General features: G+C 36.9%; 2 protein-coding genes across 2 annotated transcripts; one reads left to right on the forward strand and one right to left on the reverse strand.

Annotated features, from left to right (window-relative positions):
- Positions 1-1,313: 1,313 nt before the first annotated feature.
- On the forward strand, positions 1,314-11,300 carry mrs2 (magnesium transporter MRS2). Its single transcript, XM_059340147.1, has 12 exons — positions 1,314-2,039; positions 3,047-3,105; positions 3,587-3,623; positions 4,257-4,369; positions 5,636-5,797; positions 6,821-6,951; positions 7,533-7,649; positions 7,903-7,972; positions 8,222-8,304; positions 9,220-9,337; positions 9,499-9,612; positions 10,165-11,300. The coding sequence occupies exons 1-12, from the start codon at positions 1,691-1,693 to the stop codon at positions 10,222-10,224; spliced, it is 1,413 nt and encodes a 470-aa protein (XP_059196130.1). The 5' UTR covers positions 1,314-1,690; the 3' UTR covers positions 10,225-11,300.
- A 1,105-nt stretch (positions 11,301-12,405) lies between these two features.
- LOC131976933 (integrin beta-1-like) lies at positions 12,406-18,274 on the reverse strand. Its single transcript, XM_059340154.1, has 6 exons — positions 18,143-18,274; positions 16,465-16,918; positions 16,250-16,385; positions 14,959-15,265; positions 14,642-14,867; positions 12,406-13,547 (listed from the first exon to the last, which is right to left on the reverse strand). Exons 2-5 carry the CDS (start codon positions 16,915-16,917, stop codon positions 14,663-14,665), a joined length of 1,101 nt encoding a protein of 366 aa, XP_059196137.1. The 5' UTR covers position 16,918; positions 18,143-18,274; the 3' UTR covers positions 12,406-13,547; positions 14,642-14,662.
- Positions 18,275-18,578: the final 304 nt, after the last annotated feature.

The raw sequence follows: 18,578 nt of genomic DNA on the forward strand, positions 1-18,578 counted from the left end.
CCCTATTAAAATAATCGCCTAACTCATTTTTTTCAAGTTTTGCAGGAAACACAAAAAATTTCACCAAAAGTGCAACATATGACATTTATTGATCATTTGACTCAAAAAAAGGGATGTAACAAAGGATGGCTATTGGCATAGTAATAACAATGTGTATAAATTATGTAACTTAAGAGAAATAAATGACTTAGGCAATTTTTTGAACATACCTTTGTGACTTAAACAAGATATGGTAACACTTTATTTTGAAGGTGTCTACATAAGAGTCACACAAGCCTGTCAGAAACATGACATGACAAGTATCATGAGCATTAATGTTACTTCAAAGTGTCATTAATGTTCATGACACATCCCATGTCATGTTTATGACACACTCATGTGACTCTTATGTAGACACCTTAGAGTAAAGTGTTACGGTAACACTTTACAATAACCAAAATTTATAAATGGTAAACAGATAGTTTATTAATGTTTAATCATAATTTATAAACTATTTATAGGCCTTTTAGAATGGTAAATACATAATTTATTAATGTTTAACTAACTACATAATTTATAAATGACAAATAATTGGTATATTAATGTAAGTTTATAGTTACTTTACCATCAACAAACAATTAAATTATAATTAATAGTTTATTAATAGTTTTAGTTGCACTGATTATAAAAAATTTTAACACCAAATTAAGTATGTTAATGATTATGAAATGATTCATATATCTTTAAGAAATTGGTTGAAAACATTTAACGATTAAATATGTATAGCACTTTGAAAATGGTTAATAATTGGTTTATAAACCATCTATAAACATCACTTATTTGGTTATTGTAAAGTGGTACCAGTGTTAACAATATTAGTGTCAACAATAAAACACTGATAAACTAAACTGATAACTAAACAATCTCCCTCTAGCTCTTCTTTGCTGGGTTCTTATCTGATGCCTATGAATGTGGCAAATTGTCAAAGAAGTGATGATCTTAAAGGGGTAAAATCACATGACCTGATCAACTGAGGATGTAGGCGATTTTACAAAAAAAAAAGACTTAGGCGATTATTATTATTATTATTACTTATTTATTATCACTTATTTATTATTATTATTATTATTATTAGTAGTAGTAGTAGTAGTAGTAGTATTATTATTACTACTACTTATTTTATACAGTCTATGCTTAGGCGATTATTTTAACAGTGTGACGCTTGTTATCGTCAACTTTTACAGTCCGAGTGATTCACTTCTTTAAAGACGATCTTTGGCAGCCGGTCGAGTCGCCGCGGTGCATCATGGTCCCGCTCAGTGCTCTTGCATGTCCTCTTGTTTGCTAGTTTGTTGCACCATGCTAACTTGGACAACTTGTTTTCAGAATAAAACACAGCCTGATGTGTTGGTTCGGGACAGTCTGTAGTTAGCGGAAGGTAACTGACTTGGTGTTACTTGTGTGTTTATTAACTGTCACGAACTTTGTGATATTTAAATAAGAGCACAAGCTGTTCCTAATGCAAGCAGCTAAGATAACTAGCATCAAAACATGCAGAGAACAGCACAATACAAAACATGGTGAAGAAAGTTAGCTAACGAGCATATGAAGCTAACCAGTATTTGCTCTTATTGTAACTGTCCTGTAAGGATTGTATTTTTCTGGCTTTGGTTTTAAGATCTCCTTTCTGCAGTTGTGGCTGTGTGTGAAGATGAAACTACACAAGGTACTGCTGGCTGGCTGTGTGAACTGCACTAAGATGTATTTGCCATTAAGTGGGAACTTCTATCAAAAGCGCCTGTTCAGCTCTGTGTTTTCCTCAAGAATGGGTGGGACTCGAACCCTTGACCTTTTCAGTACTCGTGCAGTGCTCTACCCACTGAAGTGCACTGTGCCACTGGGAAACAGAAGACTGGGCTTGTACAGCAGGAGTCACAGTGGTGGTGTTGTAAATGCACTCTGCAGTCAAACAGTGTCTGTGTCAAGATGTCAGCCCAGGAGATCTCAGTCTGCTGCTGTGAGGAAGGAGAACCTGCTACAAGGAGGTGCAACATGGCCTGGTAAGAAGGAGAAGTGATCAGTGTGCTGTAGTCGAGTATTTACTTACAGTACTTGATGTGTGTTTTTGATATTTCAATTTATCTGCAGGGTTTGTTAATAATTACAAAAATGACATGGCATTTTTTGCACCTTTTTATATAAAAAAAAATGCACACAGTCACAACAATTTTTGAGCTCCCTCAAATATTCTTATTTATACTTTAAATATTTGCAAAACACTTTAAATGCAAATAAAATGCATTTTTCATATTCAGCATTTACAGCTGGTCAGATCAAGAACAGTGCATTTACCTTTAACATTACAGAGATTTAACTCCTGTAAATAATGTGTATTAAGATGGTAAAAGAACACTGGAACAGTCCCACCTATTACAGAGCACAGTGTATTCATAATTTACTTTTCTTTATTGCTTTAGTCAAAACTGTTGAAACTGTTACTTTACTTGTGGTTTAACTTTGTCTTTTCTTTTTTTCTTTTTTGTGAGAGCATTATCATACAGTGCTTACTTTCAGACAATATACAATAGTATTTCTGCCACTCACAATCAAGGTTTTTTGTTTACAAAACAAGAAACAAGATACAGAAAGTTAAACGTATTACATTTGAGAACTTTGAACAAACTGGGAAAGGTAGACATAATAAGTAAAAGAGCAAATAGAAAAAATAAAAATAAATTATCCACCATGGAGTTTCAAAATGAAATATAAGTAATACAAACTAATCATTAGACCCAATAAAACATAGTACAATGTTACAGTACAAAACAGCATTACAGGGTCATCCTTACAGTACTTCTGTCTGTTCCACATTAACATATTCAACCCACTTGGACCACAATTTAATACATTTATCTTTCTGAAGGCGAAGGGAGAAGGTAATTCTCTCCATAAGATAAATGTCATTTACTATACCGATCCACTCCTGTACCGTAGGTGGCTCAGGGAGCAACCAGCGCCTTGTGAGTGCTTTTTTACCAGCGGTTAACTTTGTCTTTTCTTTGAACAGTGTCGTTGATCCGCCACAGAGTGACAGATGTTTCCAGCGTGGCTCCAGTTTTTGTTGTGGTAAGAGACACTGAGCAGGCAGCCAAAAAGCTTTTCTGAACAGCAGCCACAACTATTAAATCTCAGTCAGATGCACTTAATGGCAGGATGCTTTTGGAGAAACTGATGCAGTCTATATATGCCCGGCAATCTCTCAATTTCTTTTAAATCTCTTTTAAAAACTCACTTTTATCGATTGGCCTTCTCTTAATTTCCTTTTATTACTGTTGTATGATTACCTTGTTGTGATTGGTGATTTTTAATTTTACATTTTACATTTTTTTAAATGTAATTTCTTCTTGTTGTTTTATTTTGTTGTTGTCAGTAAATTGTATTTGATATGTTTTATTTCTGTTGTACAGCACCTTGTAACTTGCTTTTGAAAGGTGCTATATAAATAAAGTTATTATTATATTCGTAATACATGAACACTATTTTTTAAGTTTAGATCATTGTGATTGCTTGAGGTATGTGACCAGCTTCTTGTTTATTTATTTCACAGATGAATTTTGACCAAGATGGAAATGTGTCTACCTTTGGTAAGTGATTGAAAATAAATCATAATATTTAAATAACTCACATTTTTGGACATGCCTGACATAGACAACACTTACACATTAATATTCCACTATTATCCATAATATGATAATATTCCAAATTTGAGTCCCCTTAAGAGCATTTTCCATTTTGATATTCAGAATTAGGCATTAGTCCAAACTGAGTGTTTTCCAGGTAAGACATTGGATCTTCAGATATTCTGCTATTAGGAGCATTTTATGGACATGCATACAGCACGTAAATATATGTATTTATTGGGAGTTTTATAGAAAGTTTGTGACAAACAGTTTGCCCAAAAGAAACGCTCCCATTCCTAGTTGAACACACACTGTACTTTGTAATCCTTTCCATGCACAATTTGATTTACAATGAACTGTTGCTCACCATTAACTTGTTACTTGTAGCTTGAACTGTGATGTAGCCATCCCATAATGGGTTGTGTTGGCTCCCTCACTCTATTATGTTTATTGTTGTTTCTTTTGTTAGAGAGAATGCTGAAAGCAGTAGATATGTTGTGACCTATTTTGAGGTCAAACATATACAAAACCGAGAAGTATTTACTGGTGTTCTAACCCTCTCCTTCTGCTTCTCTCCTTATTTTTTGTCTCTAAAAGAGAAGAAGAAAACGGAGCTGTGCCAGGAGCTCAGTCTTCAGGCCAGAGACCTTCGCTTCCAGCACAGCACCAGCCTCATCCCTAGAAACAACTGCATCATCATACGGATGGAGGTATGCTCTCTGTCTGTCGTGTAAACTCGCTTTGTGGCTGATTAGACGTTTCTGTTTTCAAGCAAGTCGAGATTATTTTTAATCTGGCTGTTGTTTAGGGAACATTTTACATTTACACTATAAATCCAAGCCACCAATATGCTAATAGTTCTGCAGCAAATCAACTTATCCTGCCGATATAAACTACAAAACAACTGAAATGAAAGGCAATTCATCATAACATTGTTTGAAGTTTTGGTAATTCTTTTATTTCCCCGTTTTCTTACAATAATTAAAACAAACATAGTATTTAGAACCAAAAAACCGAACTAAAACTCATTGCATGAACCTGTCTTGGAGCAGCAGTTGCATTAAATTCTCTGGAAAAAATGGATTTAATTGGGACACTTTTCATCCCATACTGCTGCTGGAAAAGTAATGACAATCCTTAAGTCAATGAATGTAAACTGTGTAATTTGGCTGTATTAAAGCAAGAAACAAGTATTTTGCTGATAAGAGACACCTTTGTTTATCTGCCCAGCTGGGACACAACAGAAGCAGGAGAAGAAGGATGTAAAAGTAAAATAGTGAACCAAAAATGTATGTAATTAATAGGCAAATTTTTAGTTTAGTTAACTTACTAAAATGTGTTTTTGTGTGGTTTTGTCTGCCTCGATGACTTGTAGTCACTTACCATTTATGTTTTATGTGGCACGCTTAAAATTAAGATAAAGAATAACCTGGGCAAATTGAGACAAATTTACACATGTACTCGATTAGATTGATAAACAGAGAAAATATTAGCCTGGAGTCACACCTGTTTGTATTTAGTTACTTTTGTAAAGCAATTTTGCATCTATTATTGAGACTACAATAACATTACATGCAAACACTATGTATGTATGTATGAACTTAGTTATGTATATCCTCTATATATATTTATTTCTTGCCAAAGTTAGAGCCAGTACTTTACCTGAAGTACTGAAAGGTTTCTGTTCCGTAGCTGTGTCTCGGCACTATTCACCTCTACACACAGTGACACATGGATGAGCTTCAGTCTTATTTTGACGGGGTCTGAGTGCTGCTGTAGCAAATATTTATGGATCAGATATTTATGGTCGACTATTAGGACTGCATACAATTTCACATTAACATTAAATGTTACAAAACAACTAATGCTAAAGTGATTTCAGTCTAGTAGTCTTGAAATAAAGATGTTCATACAGTATTTGGAAAACACTCAAACAACTTTTATCCAAAGAGGCTCATACGTCTGTGTCTCAACAGTCTCTGAAAGCCATCCTGACCCCTCAGTCCCTCATGGTGTTGGATTTTCGTGGTTTTGGTTTGGAGCGTTGGTTGGTACTGGAGCTGGCCCCTCAGCTGGCCTCACAGTCACACTCTCTGCCCTTTGAGTTCAGAGCACTGGAGGTCATCCTGCAGCACAAGGTGAGCCATATTATACAAACACTGTGTATTTAAGCATCTTCTAACATAGAGGAAACCTGCATGAATCAACCATGTAGTCATGTTTAAGGGTGGGGGTTAATGAATGCCTGTAATTTAAGGACATAGTGGTAGGGGTGCACCGATCGATCGATCGGCGCCGATTTCCTTAATTTTGCGGGATCGGCGATCGGCCGATTCCTTTACGTCAAACCGATCTTATCTAGCGATCTTATCTACCTCGATAATAACCCCCACCGGCGAAGCAGTGCTCCCAACTTTGTTGCTAAATTCAGCAACTTTTCAGACCCCCTTAGCAACGATTTTTCAAGAAAGCGACTGGAGACAAATCCAGCTACTCCTTCTTACTCTTCTTAACGAGCCGCCAGAGGCCGGCTCGTTAAGAAGAGCCGCTGTTAGCGGCAGTTAGCTCTGTAGAAGTACAGTGTGTATGTGCTGCCGTTTGTTTCTTCTTCTACAGCTTCTAGCCGCCACACTGTATCATCAAATGTTACGCTGCCCCCGTTTGGAAGGCACCAGTAATAAAAAAATGTTTTCTTCCAGATATGATGAACTATCCGATTTTTTATGATTTAATTAGTATTCGAATATTCGAAAATCGATGCCCTCCCTAGTTGTCTGTATGTTGTACAGAACAAAAAACACTTTATTTATGGTTGCAGTTCTTTTGTTAGTTTGTCCTGTAAATTGTTGCTATTTATTTTAAGTTCAATAATTTATTAACTACCTCAGACATTGTGATTTCCTTTATTTGTTAAAGAAAAAAAACTGCTGTGTTATTGTTTTTCAATATAATAAGATTCAAACATTGAAGGTGTATGCTGTGAGTTATAAAAAAATCGGTATCGGCCAAAATCAGAATCGGCAGCTCAGGCTTTTTAAAAATCTATGATCAGTGATCGGCCAGAAAATTGCAATCGGTGCACCCCTACATAGTGGCTCTGTTGTTGTTGATGAGGTGAAGCATGCTTGTACATATGTGTCTTCATGTGTTTGGGTCGATAGGTAAACACTCTTCAAGCTCGGCTGAATGAAGTTGAACCAGTAATGTTGGATACTCTGGAGTCCCTGGTGGATCCTAAGATCCTTTCTGCTGATAGAAGTAAACTACATATACTGCTGCAGAACAGCAAGAGGTAAAAAAACAACAACAACATACATCATAAAATCATCACAATCATCTAGTTAGATAGTTATTGATTGTTATTGTAAAATTAAAATGGACTGACGAAATTTAAAATTCTTTAACAATTTAAGTCTGTAGACAATCCTGACAAAGTATCCGGATGGTTTGACCCAATGGTTGCTGACGAGTTGTTGGAAATTGAGAAAAAAATCACACCATTTGACATTTTTAGAGCAGAAGACAATTGGAGCAACGACACAGAAGAACTGAAAGTTTCTCTCCAGAAACCCTGACAGTATAATTTTGGAATCAGTGATTGGCACTAAATTCATCATCAGTTACGCTCAGCTGTGCTTTAACAGTCTTTTTCATTTTCATTCACTCATTTCAATCTTCATATAGTCTTGTCCCTGATCTTGTATGTACTTTAACTGATGTTGAATGTGGTGTATGAGAATTGTGGTTGGTTGTTCTTATTTTATCATGGTGCTGCCTTCTTGGCCAGGTCATTCTTGAAAAAGAGATTTTAATCTCAATTAATTTTACCTGGTTAAATAAAGGATATTGATTGATTGATTGTATCTCTTCCAGCCTATCAGAGTTGGAGACGGACATAAAAGTCTTCAAGGACACCTTGCTGAAGATTTTGGATGAGGACGAGATCATTGAAGAACTCTGTCTGACCAAGTGGACAGACCCCAGAGTTTTGTAAGTTCCAGATACACTTACATGAATGTTAAATGCATTTCTCTTTCACTTCTCAGTTCCTTTAAAGCCTCGGTGAGTGGCTGCAGTCAAAAATAAAAAAGATAAGCCTTTATTGGTTCTCAGGATGTAGAAACATTTTCTTCATCCACTTCAAGTTGTGTTTTGACATATCATTGTCCTCATTGGGTAGGGTTAGAGTTTGAGGTTGTTTTTTAATGTGTGTATGAACATGTATCTCTGTCTGCCTGTCCAGTGAGGAGAGCAGTTTGGGTATTGACCACGCTGAGGAGATGGAGCTGTTGTTGGAGAATTACTTTATGCAGGTACGGCTACTTAAGAAAAACGTTTTTCGTTTTTTTAATGTTGTTGGTTTTAATGAATTCAACTAAATATTGACAATTTTAATAAACATAAATACTTACCTGCACCATTATAATGGTGTAGAACATGTCCAGTCACCCCTTCTGTTTTGCTTGTTTAATATCAAAAGCACAGGCACTTAATGGTAAATGTTGTCTACATACAGTTTAACACTTGGTGATGGTGTTGAGTGACTCTACTGCTCCTTACAGGCGGAGGAGCTGGGGAACAAGGCAAGAGAACTGAAAGGGCTGATAGACGACTCGGAGAGTGTCATCTTTATTAATCTGGACAGGTACACACACAGTTATGTTTCATAAACCAAATTGTAATCTATGTAGATTATTTGCACTAGTTCTGGAACTTAAAATGTCTAAAAAATATTTTTTTCTTGGTCACTCTGATTTAAAGCAGCAGCCCTTTACCCATAAGAACAATAAAACATTTTTTTCCTTTCCCTTATTCCCTTATTCCTTGTGTTTATGCTGGCCATTATAGATACCGTCCTAATGTTCTGTCACTGTAAGTGATGGAGGACGACATGCACCAGGGGTGTCAAACTCTGGCAATACCAAATTATTATATTATTATTGTACTATAAAAGCTTACCCGCCGGTATTATACGGCTGTTGTTTTGGCGCGTCAATCAGGACAGGACCCAGAAATGCACAGTCGTCATAGCAACCTCAAGCTAGAGCCGTCTCCGAGCTACGCCTTCCCAAAAATGGCGAAAAGAAAGGCAGAATTTATTAACCTGTTGAAAAAGTTTATTTTGATATTTAAATCAGAAGGATGCAAACAGAAAAGAGGCATACGATTTTTATTTAATTTTTTATTTAATAAATGAATGACATTGATGTGTTTTTTATTTGAAATTTGATTTTGCATGTCTGCACTATTTAGTTATATATTGTATGTTTATAAGCATAGCTGGTTCCATATTTAATGTTAAAGCAAAAAATGTTTGGTATATATTAAAAGGTTTATTTGTTCAATGTTGGCCCGCGATTTTATTCAAGTTTTAAATTTTGGCCCATTGTGTATTTGAGTTTGACACCCCTGACATACACCGTTCTCAGTCAGTGAACATACCGGCCCCTGACTGTTGTTTAGAGACAGACATGAGAAATTGTGAACCTTTCCTTTAAGCTGACGCATAAAAGAAACAAAATGACTTGTGGCTCTTGTGTGCTGTTTGTTGTTTTTCCAGCCATCGCAATGTGATGATGCGCCTGAATGTGCAGCTGGCGATGGGTTCCTTCTCCCTTTCCTTATTCGGGCTGATTGGAGTGGCCTTTGGAATGAATTTGACGTCGTCCTTCGAAGAGGTTAATTACTTCCTGTCACATCTGGTGCTTGACGGTTGTGTTTGCTTCTCAGATATGAGAATTTTGTTGGCTGTCTGAATTGTATGTTATTGTGAGTGAACAACTTCAGACAAAATGTTGGATTTGAATGGTTAATAATGGGATTTGGGTCTTTTTTACAGGACCCTCGTGTTTTCTGGCTAGTGACAGGATTCATGTTCCTGGGCAGCGGGTGGATATGGAGACGATTGCTGTCATTTTTGGGACGACATCTAGAGCCTTCAGTTCCCCCGCTGGTAATGCACACACACACACACACGCACACACACACACACACACGCTATAATGTGGTTAAAGATCAAGTCATAAGTTGCAGATTTACGAGAAAAAAAGTGAAAAAAACAACTTTTTTCTCCCAGATTCACCACTTTAACCCTTAATAGGGCACTCATTGAAATACTTGCAAATTCCAAATTTCATCCCTAGAGAATATTGGAGGATATTACATACAGCCAGAATGTGTAAAAAAAAACATACGAAAATAATATTTTGAGAAAAAAGTTTACGAGATTAAAGTGGCAAATCTACGAGAAAAAAATGCGCAGATTTATGAGATTTACAGTGGTGAATCTGGGAGAAAAAGTTGCTTTTTCCCCACTTTTTCTTGTAAATCTAAGACTTCACGCAGATTTGCCACTTTAAATCTCTTAAATCTGCAACTTTTTTCTTGTAGATTTGCCACTTTAATCTAGCAAATTTGCAACTTTATTCCTCTAAATATTACCTGAAGTTACCAAATATAGTTCTTTGCCTGATAAAGGGTTAAAAGTGTCCTGTTTGTGATACAGATCCCTCAAGTTTGGAAGAGAAATCTGAAAGCATCAGACGTCAAGACGGGAGTCAGATGATGTTCTACCTCCGCTCTGTAAAATGCCACAGTCCTCCTCCAGACTGCAGCTTTAGTGGCTGAGACGGTTTTACAACCCTGAACCTCCTCAACTCTCTACAAAGGCTGTGAACTTTCATTCAGTAACACATCTCATTGTTTTGCTCTCTGCCTGCAGCAAAAGTTCAGACTGCATCTAAACGTCCCATGTGTTGAGTGCTTCTGAGTCCCAATCGGTTTTATTTCTCCTACATGGGTGATTCCCCATACTTAGTCATACAATGTCCTTATATGGTGTTCTCATATATATGGCTAAAACATGTGGAGTCAGTGTCTCTCTGTGTTATCAGTGGTTTTACAGCAGTGATTGGGATTTAATGTGACTCAAATGGATGTGTATGGAAGTCTATCACACATAGATTCATAGTGTTATTTCTAGCTGAGTGGTTACAGCATACAAGTGACAATAAGGACTTCCTGAAACACTTTTTGCTCTGCAAACGTTGATAATCTAATATCTGATGTCATATTTAACATAACTGATTAAAAGCAGTGACACGTGATCAGCAATTCTGAAGGAACAATGAAATTAATATATTAATTTAAAATATATATAGATATAAAACAATGACAAGAATGAATATTGCCATGTTTTATATTTTGTTTCACTTTGTTAATGTGTCTTAAATTGACATCTGTCCATAAATGAAAAGGTTATTGACTCTGTCCCGTCCCTTTTTGCATTAAAGCTAAATGAAAACATGTGAAAACCTTCTAACAAAGGAAAGCATTTTCACTCAGCAGTATTTAAACCCAAATTAAAGTTTTCCAAGTACAATATCACAATATATACATTGACTGTTTCCAACCTGGGTGTCGGGCTACCCTCAAGAGGTTGGCAAGTAATTTCAAGGGGTCCATAGAAGATTACCCGGACAGGGAAGCAGAAAAAATATATTTTTGTCATCTGAAATCATCATTGAATAATTATAGAGTTTAACTTCATTGGTTGAACTGGTCAGAACTGCTAGACTTCAATTTCAGGGATCATAAGCCCAAAATGTTGGAAAGCATTGCCCTGTAGCACTGTGTATTTTTTTCCAATAAAATGAAAATCTAAATCCTTCACCTTTTTATTGTTACATCCCTATATCATATTTAATGTATATAAAAATGTCTAGCCTTCTTGGAAGTTGTCAGTTTATTTTTCTTTGAAGCACATTGAGTCTGATTTGCCTTTTTTTTTTACTCTAAACATTGTTTCTGCTGTTAGAAATGAAGGTCCTGAAATGAAAAAATGAAATAAAATCCTGAGAAATTATAAATTATATCCACTCAGAGATTTGTGGAATAAAAATCTGTATAGTCACTGGAATATGACAAAAAGGATTGGAGCCTGTACTGTGATGAATTCTTCAATTCTAGATCATCAATGTGTACAGTGGTGGAAGAAGTAATCAGATCCCTTACTCAGTAAAAGTACTAATACTACACTGTGAAATTACTCCACTACAAGTAAAAGCCCTGCATTAAAAACTTACTTCAGTAAAAGTCCAAAAGTATCAGCATCAAAATGTAGTCAAAGTATCAAAAGTAAAAGTATTTGCAATGCAGAATGGACTCACTCAGATTGTCCAAATATAGTATTGTATTATTATTTTTGATGCATTTATGTTAGCCTTAAATTTACTGTTGTCAAGGTAGGGCTAATTTTGACTACTTAATATACTTTTGTGTGGTACAAATTTTAAATCTATTATGTTTTATGTTGAATCAAAAAGTAACTAAAGCTGGCAGCTAAATGTAGTGGAGTAAAAAGTACAATAGTTGCCTAAAAATGAAATGAAGTACAAGTAAAAAGTAACATTAAATGGAAATACTCAAGTAAAGTACAAGTTTCTCAAAACTGTACTTAAGTACAGTACTTGAGTAAATGTACTTAGTTACTTTCCACCACTGAATGTGTAGGAAACAGTCTTGCAGGATGTGGACCTTTTGAACAAAAACACATTATGCACCATAGCAGCAATCTATCAATCATGAGGTAGCCCTGCACTAAAGCATTCCCTGCTTTTATTTATTCTACTTGGAATAAGGACATCCCAGTCAACTCTCCCCTAGAGGGAGAAGTCCTGGAGAAGGTGTAGTTAAAGAAACAAAAGTCATCAAACCTCACCAATTTTACATAATACAATACTTTCTCCTGGTTGAGTGAGGGTAATCATTTTATTGACCAATTTTCTTACGATAATTAAAACAAACGTAGGATTTAGAAGAAAAAAACAACAACTAAAACTCATTGCATGAAGCTGACTTGCAGCAGCATAAAATGCTCTTGATTGGGACACTTTTCATCCCAAACTGCTGCTTGGAAACAAAGTACAATCCTTAACCCGCACCACAGTCAGCTCCACTCCAGAGCAGCCATTCTCAACCTTGGGGTCCGGACCCCAGTTGGGGTCGCGAGATGATTTCTGGGGGTCGCCAAATCATTTTTGGAAGTCAGCTCTGTCTCCACTGTGTTAAAGTGTTCATGGGTTAATGTGTTTTAGTATTTTTGGTCATTTAATGTCTTTTTTTGGTCATTTCGTAGGTTTTTTGGTCATTTTGTGTCTTTTGTTGGTCATTTTGTGTCTTTTTTTGTCATTTTGTGTCTTTTGGGGTAATTTTGTTTCTTTTTGGGCTATTTTGTGTATTTATTTTGGTAATTTTGTGTCTTTTTTGGTCAATTTGTGTCTTTTTGTGGTCATTTTTTGTCATTTTGTGGTCAATTTGATTCCTTTTTTGCTTAATTTGATGTAATTCTTTGGTCATTTTGTGTCTTTTTTTTGGTCATTTTGTGGTCAATTTGATTCTTTTTTGGGTAATTTTGTGTCTTTTCTGACAAATCCCAAAGTAGCAAGTTGTTACTTTCCAAGGAGTCTCTGGCTTGAAGCTGACTGTTTCACACTCGGGAGGTCAGAATGGACCTTTAAGCTTATAGCAAAGGATTAAAAGTAACAATAGAATATAAAAACATATATAAATGCACAGACAGAGAGATGCTTTAGTTGTTGTCTGCTTCATTATTTGTCCAAAATGCGTCGTATCAACTGAGTTTGTATGATCTGAACTGTGCGAGTGAGATTCTGTTCAGTGAGACAACATGCATGTTAAATTGGGGGTCGCGACTCAAAAAGGTTGAGAACTACTGCTCTAGAGGACATCCTGAGCACGGTGTAGTAGAAGAAGCAGTCATCATCAGAGCTCCTCTCTTTACATATTGAACTAGTTGTACTGGGTTAAGGGAGATGATCTCTGGTCTCCACCGTTGTCACGCTGAGGTTGCCGCACTCCTGATCACACCTGATGATGAGAGAGTTTAAAAACGAGTCAATGAATATAAACTGGGTAATTTAGCTGGATTTTGATGGAGATGCTACTGTGCCCATTCCATTTTAACAGAAATTAGATTTGAACAGTGGCGGTTCTAGACTAATTTTACTGTGGTTTTACCGTGTTTAATCAGAAGGGCACATTAAAAGTACCATCAGGTTGAATGCACTTATTGTAAGTCGCTTTGGACAAAAGCGTCTGCTAAATGACATGTAATGTAATGTAATGTAAAAAAGCGACAAAGAGGATATCTAAGCAATCAAAACCCTTATTTTAGCTCATTTACACATCTTATTTAAGTATATTTGGAAGATATAAATATATTGATTGAAACAATGAGATTACCAACAATTACAATTATTTTTGTAAGAAAATTACATTTCACATTTTTGTGCACAATTACGTATTTATTTTGAAAGTGCAGTGCAGTGAGAATAATCTTTTTTATATATACACTTTGTGCTTTTATTGCACAATTCAACTATTATACAATGTACACATTCTGGGTTCCTTTTGTGTACAATGAGATATTGTTTGAACAAAAATTAGGAAAAAATTGTTCCAGCGTTCATCGTTATAAATTGATCATTTTATTATTAATTTGACACAGGGGCCACAGCAGGGGCCAAGGGCTTCTTCACAGGGGCAGTGGCCCCTGGAGGCCCCTGTGTAGAACCGCCACTGCACTCTAATAAATCATTATGTAGTCATTTCATTTTACTTAATATATTTGATAAAATGTATTAAATATAAATGCGTCCTTGATTTTGAGGCAGTTTTTTTAGTAACTTTAATATAAAAATGTTTGAGATGGAATCAACTTATTTTGACCACATTAAATATAATCTTTATGTTTATGTATTTTGAATAAATCCAACACAATATAATTAGTCTGTTTTTAATTGACAGGCACTTCCTTAAGTTATTAACTCAACTTGTAACATAGTTAGATTTAATTAATAATATTGCATGCAATCTGTTGCCTCAATTTTATTGAGTAGCTATTGTTTATCTTTTTTTACAGTGTGGATTTGAAATTAGAAATATGACAAGGCAGCTCTCACCTGTCCTTCTTTGCTCCTGTCTCAACTCAGGATCTCACAGGTCGGGCCCATGTATGGTCCCTCACATTTACATATTCCGCATTGACATAACCCTCTACCATTACACAGGTTCCCGTTTATTGCCATACAGGAACTGGTTTCCATTGTGCAGCTGCAGTCTTCCCCGGTCCAGTTGTCATCACAAACACAGCGTCCACATTCACAACTCCCATGGTCTCCACATGGCCTGTTAAATAAGAAAAAATGTTTCCGTAATTAAGTCAAATAAACAGGCATGACAATATAACATGGTCTGCTAATTATCAATTTTTTTTAACCTTTTGTTGTGGTATGGACAGTCAAAGTTGCTGCACTCGCAGAATCTTCCACTGTATCTTTCTGCTGGGTTTATTTGTCTCTCACACTCACAGAATCCCTCCACACATTCTCCCCTACCGCTGCACACAGGGTCATTTGGGCCTGAGCGGCACAAGTCTTCATTTGGTGCAGAAAAATAATCCGTAACCGTCTGGCACTGCAGTCCACTATAAGTCTTGTTGCACTCGCATTGGCCACACACAAGAGCCCCATGCCCAGAGCAGCTAGGGCTGTTTTCCTCACGGTTTCTTGTGCAGTCACACTGACCTGGGGAAAAAAATATATTTTGTTTTTCACAAGATATTTACATCATAGAAGACAAATGTGTGCATTCTTTAGCAGCATACTGCCTGTTAATGTCTTTTGCTCATTCAGTTGACCTATTTTATCAATATACTGTAAAGAAGAAGTGGATGTAGTCACTGTGACATTACCTATTTTATACAGTCTATGGACATTACCCATTGATTTCTGGACTACCAGAAACAAGCTCACGCCTACACTGCAAAAAAGCCAACTTGTATTTTTTGGCTTAAAACAGTCATGTAAGATGGTAAAACTTGGAAATATAAATTATTGACATTTAGGGCAATAATGTAAGTTAGCACAACAAAGGAAGCCAGTTGTCTGCTCAAAATCAAGTTTGTGAGTTGTTGTTACTTATATCTTTAAGTTGGAGTTCAAAACAAGGGACAATAGTTCTGCTAACTCTTATTTCTTTGTTGTGAAATGCGGGAAAAAGGTGAAATTCATTAGCGAAAGCGGCTAACTGATGCTAGCGGCTAACTGATGCTAGCAGCACTGCTTGTTACAGCTACATGAGTAGCCATTAGCGTATCAATGCTAACTCAAAGTTGACATTTCATAGCGGCATTACAATCGTGCCAATTCAGCACATTGCAGAAGTTAGCAGAAGTAAGGATTAAAAGTTGTAGGTTAGTACAATTTAAAGTTGAGTTGACAAAAATCTGAATTCAGAGTTGAGCAAACTCAAAAACAAAACAAAATATTTAGTTTAATTGTCCAACTTAAAATTTTATCGAAGTTTGTTGCCTTGAAATTTTGAGTTCACCCAACTTTTCATTTTTTTGCAGTGTATTTGAATGTACACAGTACCATGGACACCAGTGGTCCACCTCCTGAGTGACAGGTTGCTGGGGTAGCAATTCGTTTTTATCTCATTGTCCAATATGAGGATTTTGTAACACCGTCTTTTTGACCACTGTGTGGTTCTTCTGAAGTTCTACTCACACTCCAGAGTTATCTCTAACTTCACACTCTGTGAAAAGCCTCTGGGTGTGATGTGGACCGACCAGGGCCCGGTCCTGTTCTGCTTCTGGTTTGAGTCGTCACTGTCAGTGGGACACTGGGCAGCCTCAACATCCACCTAGAGAAGAGAGATTTTTGTTATAATAATTTATATTTCCTGATGTTCTGTACAATATTTCTGTCTCGGTTTGGCCGACCTGTACGACCAGAGGGTTTTCATCCATGATGCTACTGAATGTGATGTTGACTCCTGCTGGCACAGGGCTGGTGTCCATGGTCAGCTCTGTGATAGGCTGGTCTGTAGGCTTGGTGATGCTGAGAGAAAAGCACTCGCCCACCCCCGGTCTCAGATGTAGGGAGATCTCTTGGGGCTGGAGCAACACGGCCTTGGCATCTATTGCTTGATTCCTGACAACGTGCACCCTGCCCTGAGGGTTATATAAGTCAGTTTTACGACAGCCTGCTCTCCGCAGCCTCTTCAAGGTATCACAGTGGACGTTAGAGTACACGCCGGTGCACCAAGCACACTCCGGGCCAGACTGGATGCACTCATCACAGCTAGAGGAGGATCGGAGACACGTTTGTTTATCTGCCCAGCTGGGACACAACAGAACCAGCAGCAGGCAGAGACCCAGCAGCTTCACAGACATCCTGCAGATAAAATAAAGCAGTGGGATGTACTTGGAAGCAGTAGTTTACTTTGTAAATAAATGAATATAATAAAGGGTGAAAGTACACAAGTAATGTGAGTAGGTCAAAACCTAGTATAAGGCTGTATGGTCAGTGGGCTTAATTGCGGTCAAATTGCTACAAGGACTGGTGTATAGAATACTGTGAATTCCTGGATATTAAATGCTCATCTGTAGTAGGCCCAGTTTTACGTTTGATTAACACTAGTGCAGTGCCCGTAGGAAGTATGTATTTGTATAGTGGGAGATTAAGTAGATTTTTCAGTTATGGCCTAATGAGGTTGTGTGTGAATGTGGGATGTACAATGAGGTGTAATACTTTTGCGTAGTGTTAATATACGAAGTGTATATTACACGCACAACATCCAGCACATACACATTGAACATTGATATTCGCTGGAAACTATTCAAATATTATTGGAAAATCGAACCTTGAAGCCACTTCAAAACTCCGAAAGATAGGTAGGCTAAATAGACTTCCAGATGAGATGAGTCAGGGTTGAAATACAGAGTGAATTGTGTTACTGACCAGGTGTAGGCCTATCACACAATGGGGCGGAGCTCCCCTAAAAGGGGGCGGGGCTCCCCTAAAAGGCGTCCGATCGGAAACAGTGCAATGCTGCAACACGTCCTACGTAAATAATTCTGTTTTTTTGAAAAATGAATTCAAAAATCTTCCAAATCGAGGATGCACACCATCGTGCCATGCGCAAGCCACATACGAAATCTTAGATCAGTCTGACAAACGGTCAAGAGATATGCCCTAGACACACACACACACACACACACACACACAAACACACAGACACTTCTTTCTTTTATAAATAGATGTATTAAATCAGCATATCACATAACATGGTATGGTAAGCTATAGGTTTTAGACGAAGTATTGAATGCTGCTTTAATTTAATGAAGACAAGAATGTAATCATGTTATTTCAAACAATTTGTTGTCTAAACTTAGTGTTACATCTAAATTTTAATTGTGTAATTAATAAATACTTTGTTAAACAGAGCAGACCTACAGAACCTGATTACAGGTCAGTAATGTTGGATACGACAAGTAACCTAATTCACCCGTAACAGTGCATTTTGTCTTACTGCATGCTTTGTGTTTGTCTGGTTCTGCAATTGATTGTGTACTAAATTAACTAAAAAACTGATACAAAATAGTGACGTTACATTACCTGATGTAGTGAAAGGTTTCTGTTCCGTAGCTGCGTTTTGGGGCTTTTTTTTGCCTGCACACTGTCAAACTGACAAGCTTCAGTGTGAATGCAGCTTGAGACCTTTAGATATAGAATCCCATCACTTTCCTGATTGGTGCAGTGTTTGGGGTAACTAAAACAAACACAAAAGTGCTTTTCTAGTAGATCACAATCACAATATTTACAGGACAGAGTCCACCCCTGGGACTGAAGTCACACTAATATACTTCTGCAAATATACCATGACATGTTACTTAGACAAAACAACACTGCAAAGTCTGTGCATTCATGTGGAGGATCCCCCATATTTAGTGCCATTCCCATTTGGGAGTGGAAGTGGCTTATAAAACCTTTCAACAGCAAGTCTGCATCAATGCAGGATTATATGTATATTTACAGACTTGAAATAACCATC

The sequence above is a fragment of the Centropristis striata genome, chromosome 8 (assembly GCF_030273125.1).
Source record: "Centropristis striata isolate RG_2023a ecotype Rhode Island chromosome 8, C.striata_1.0, whole genome shotgun sequence".
Taxonomy (NCBI): domain Eukaryota; kingdom Metazoa; phylum Chordata; class Actinopteri; order Perciformes; family Serranidae; genus Centropristis; species Centropristis striata.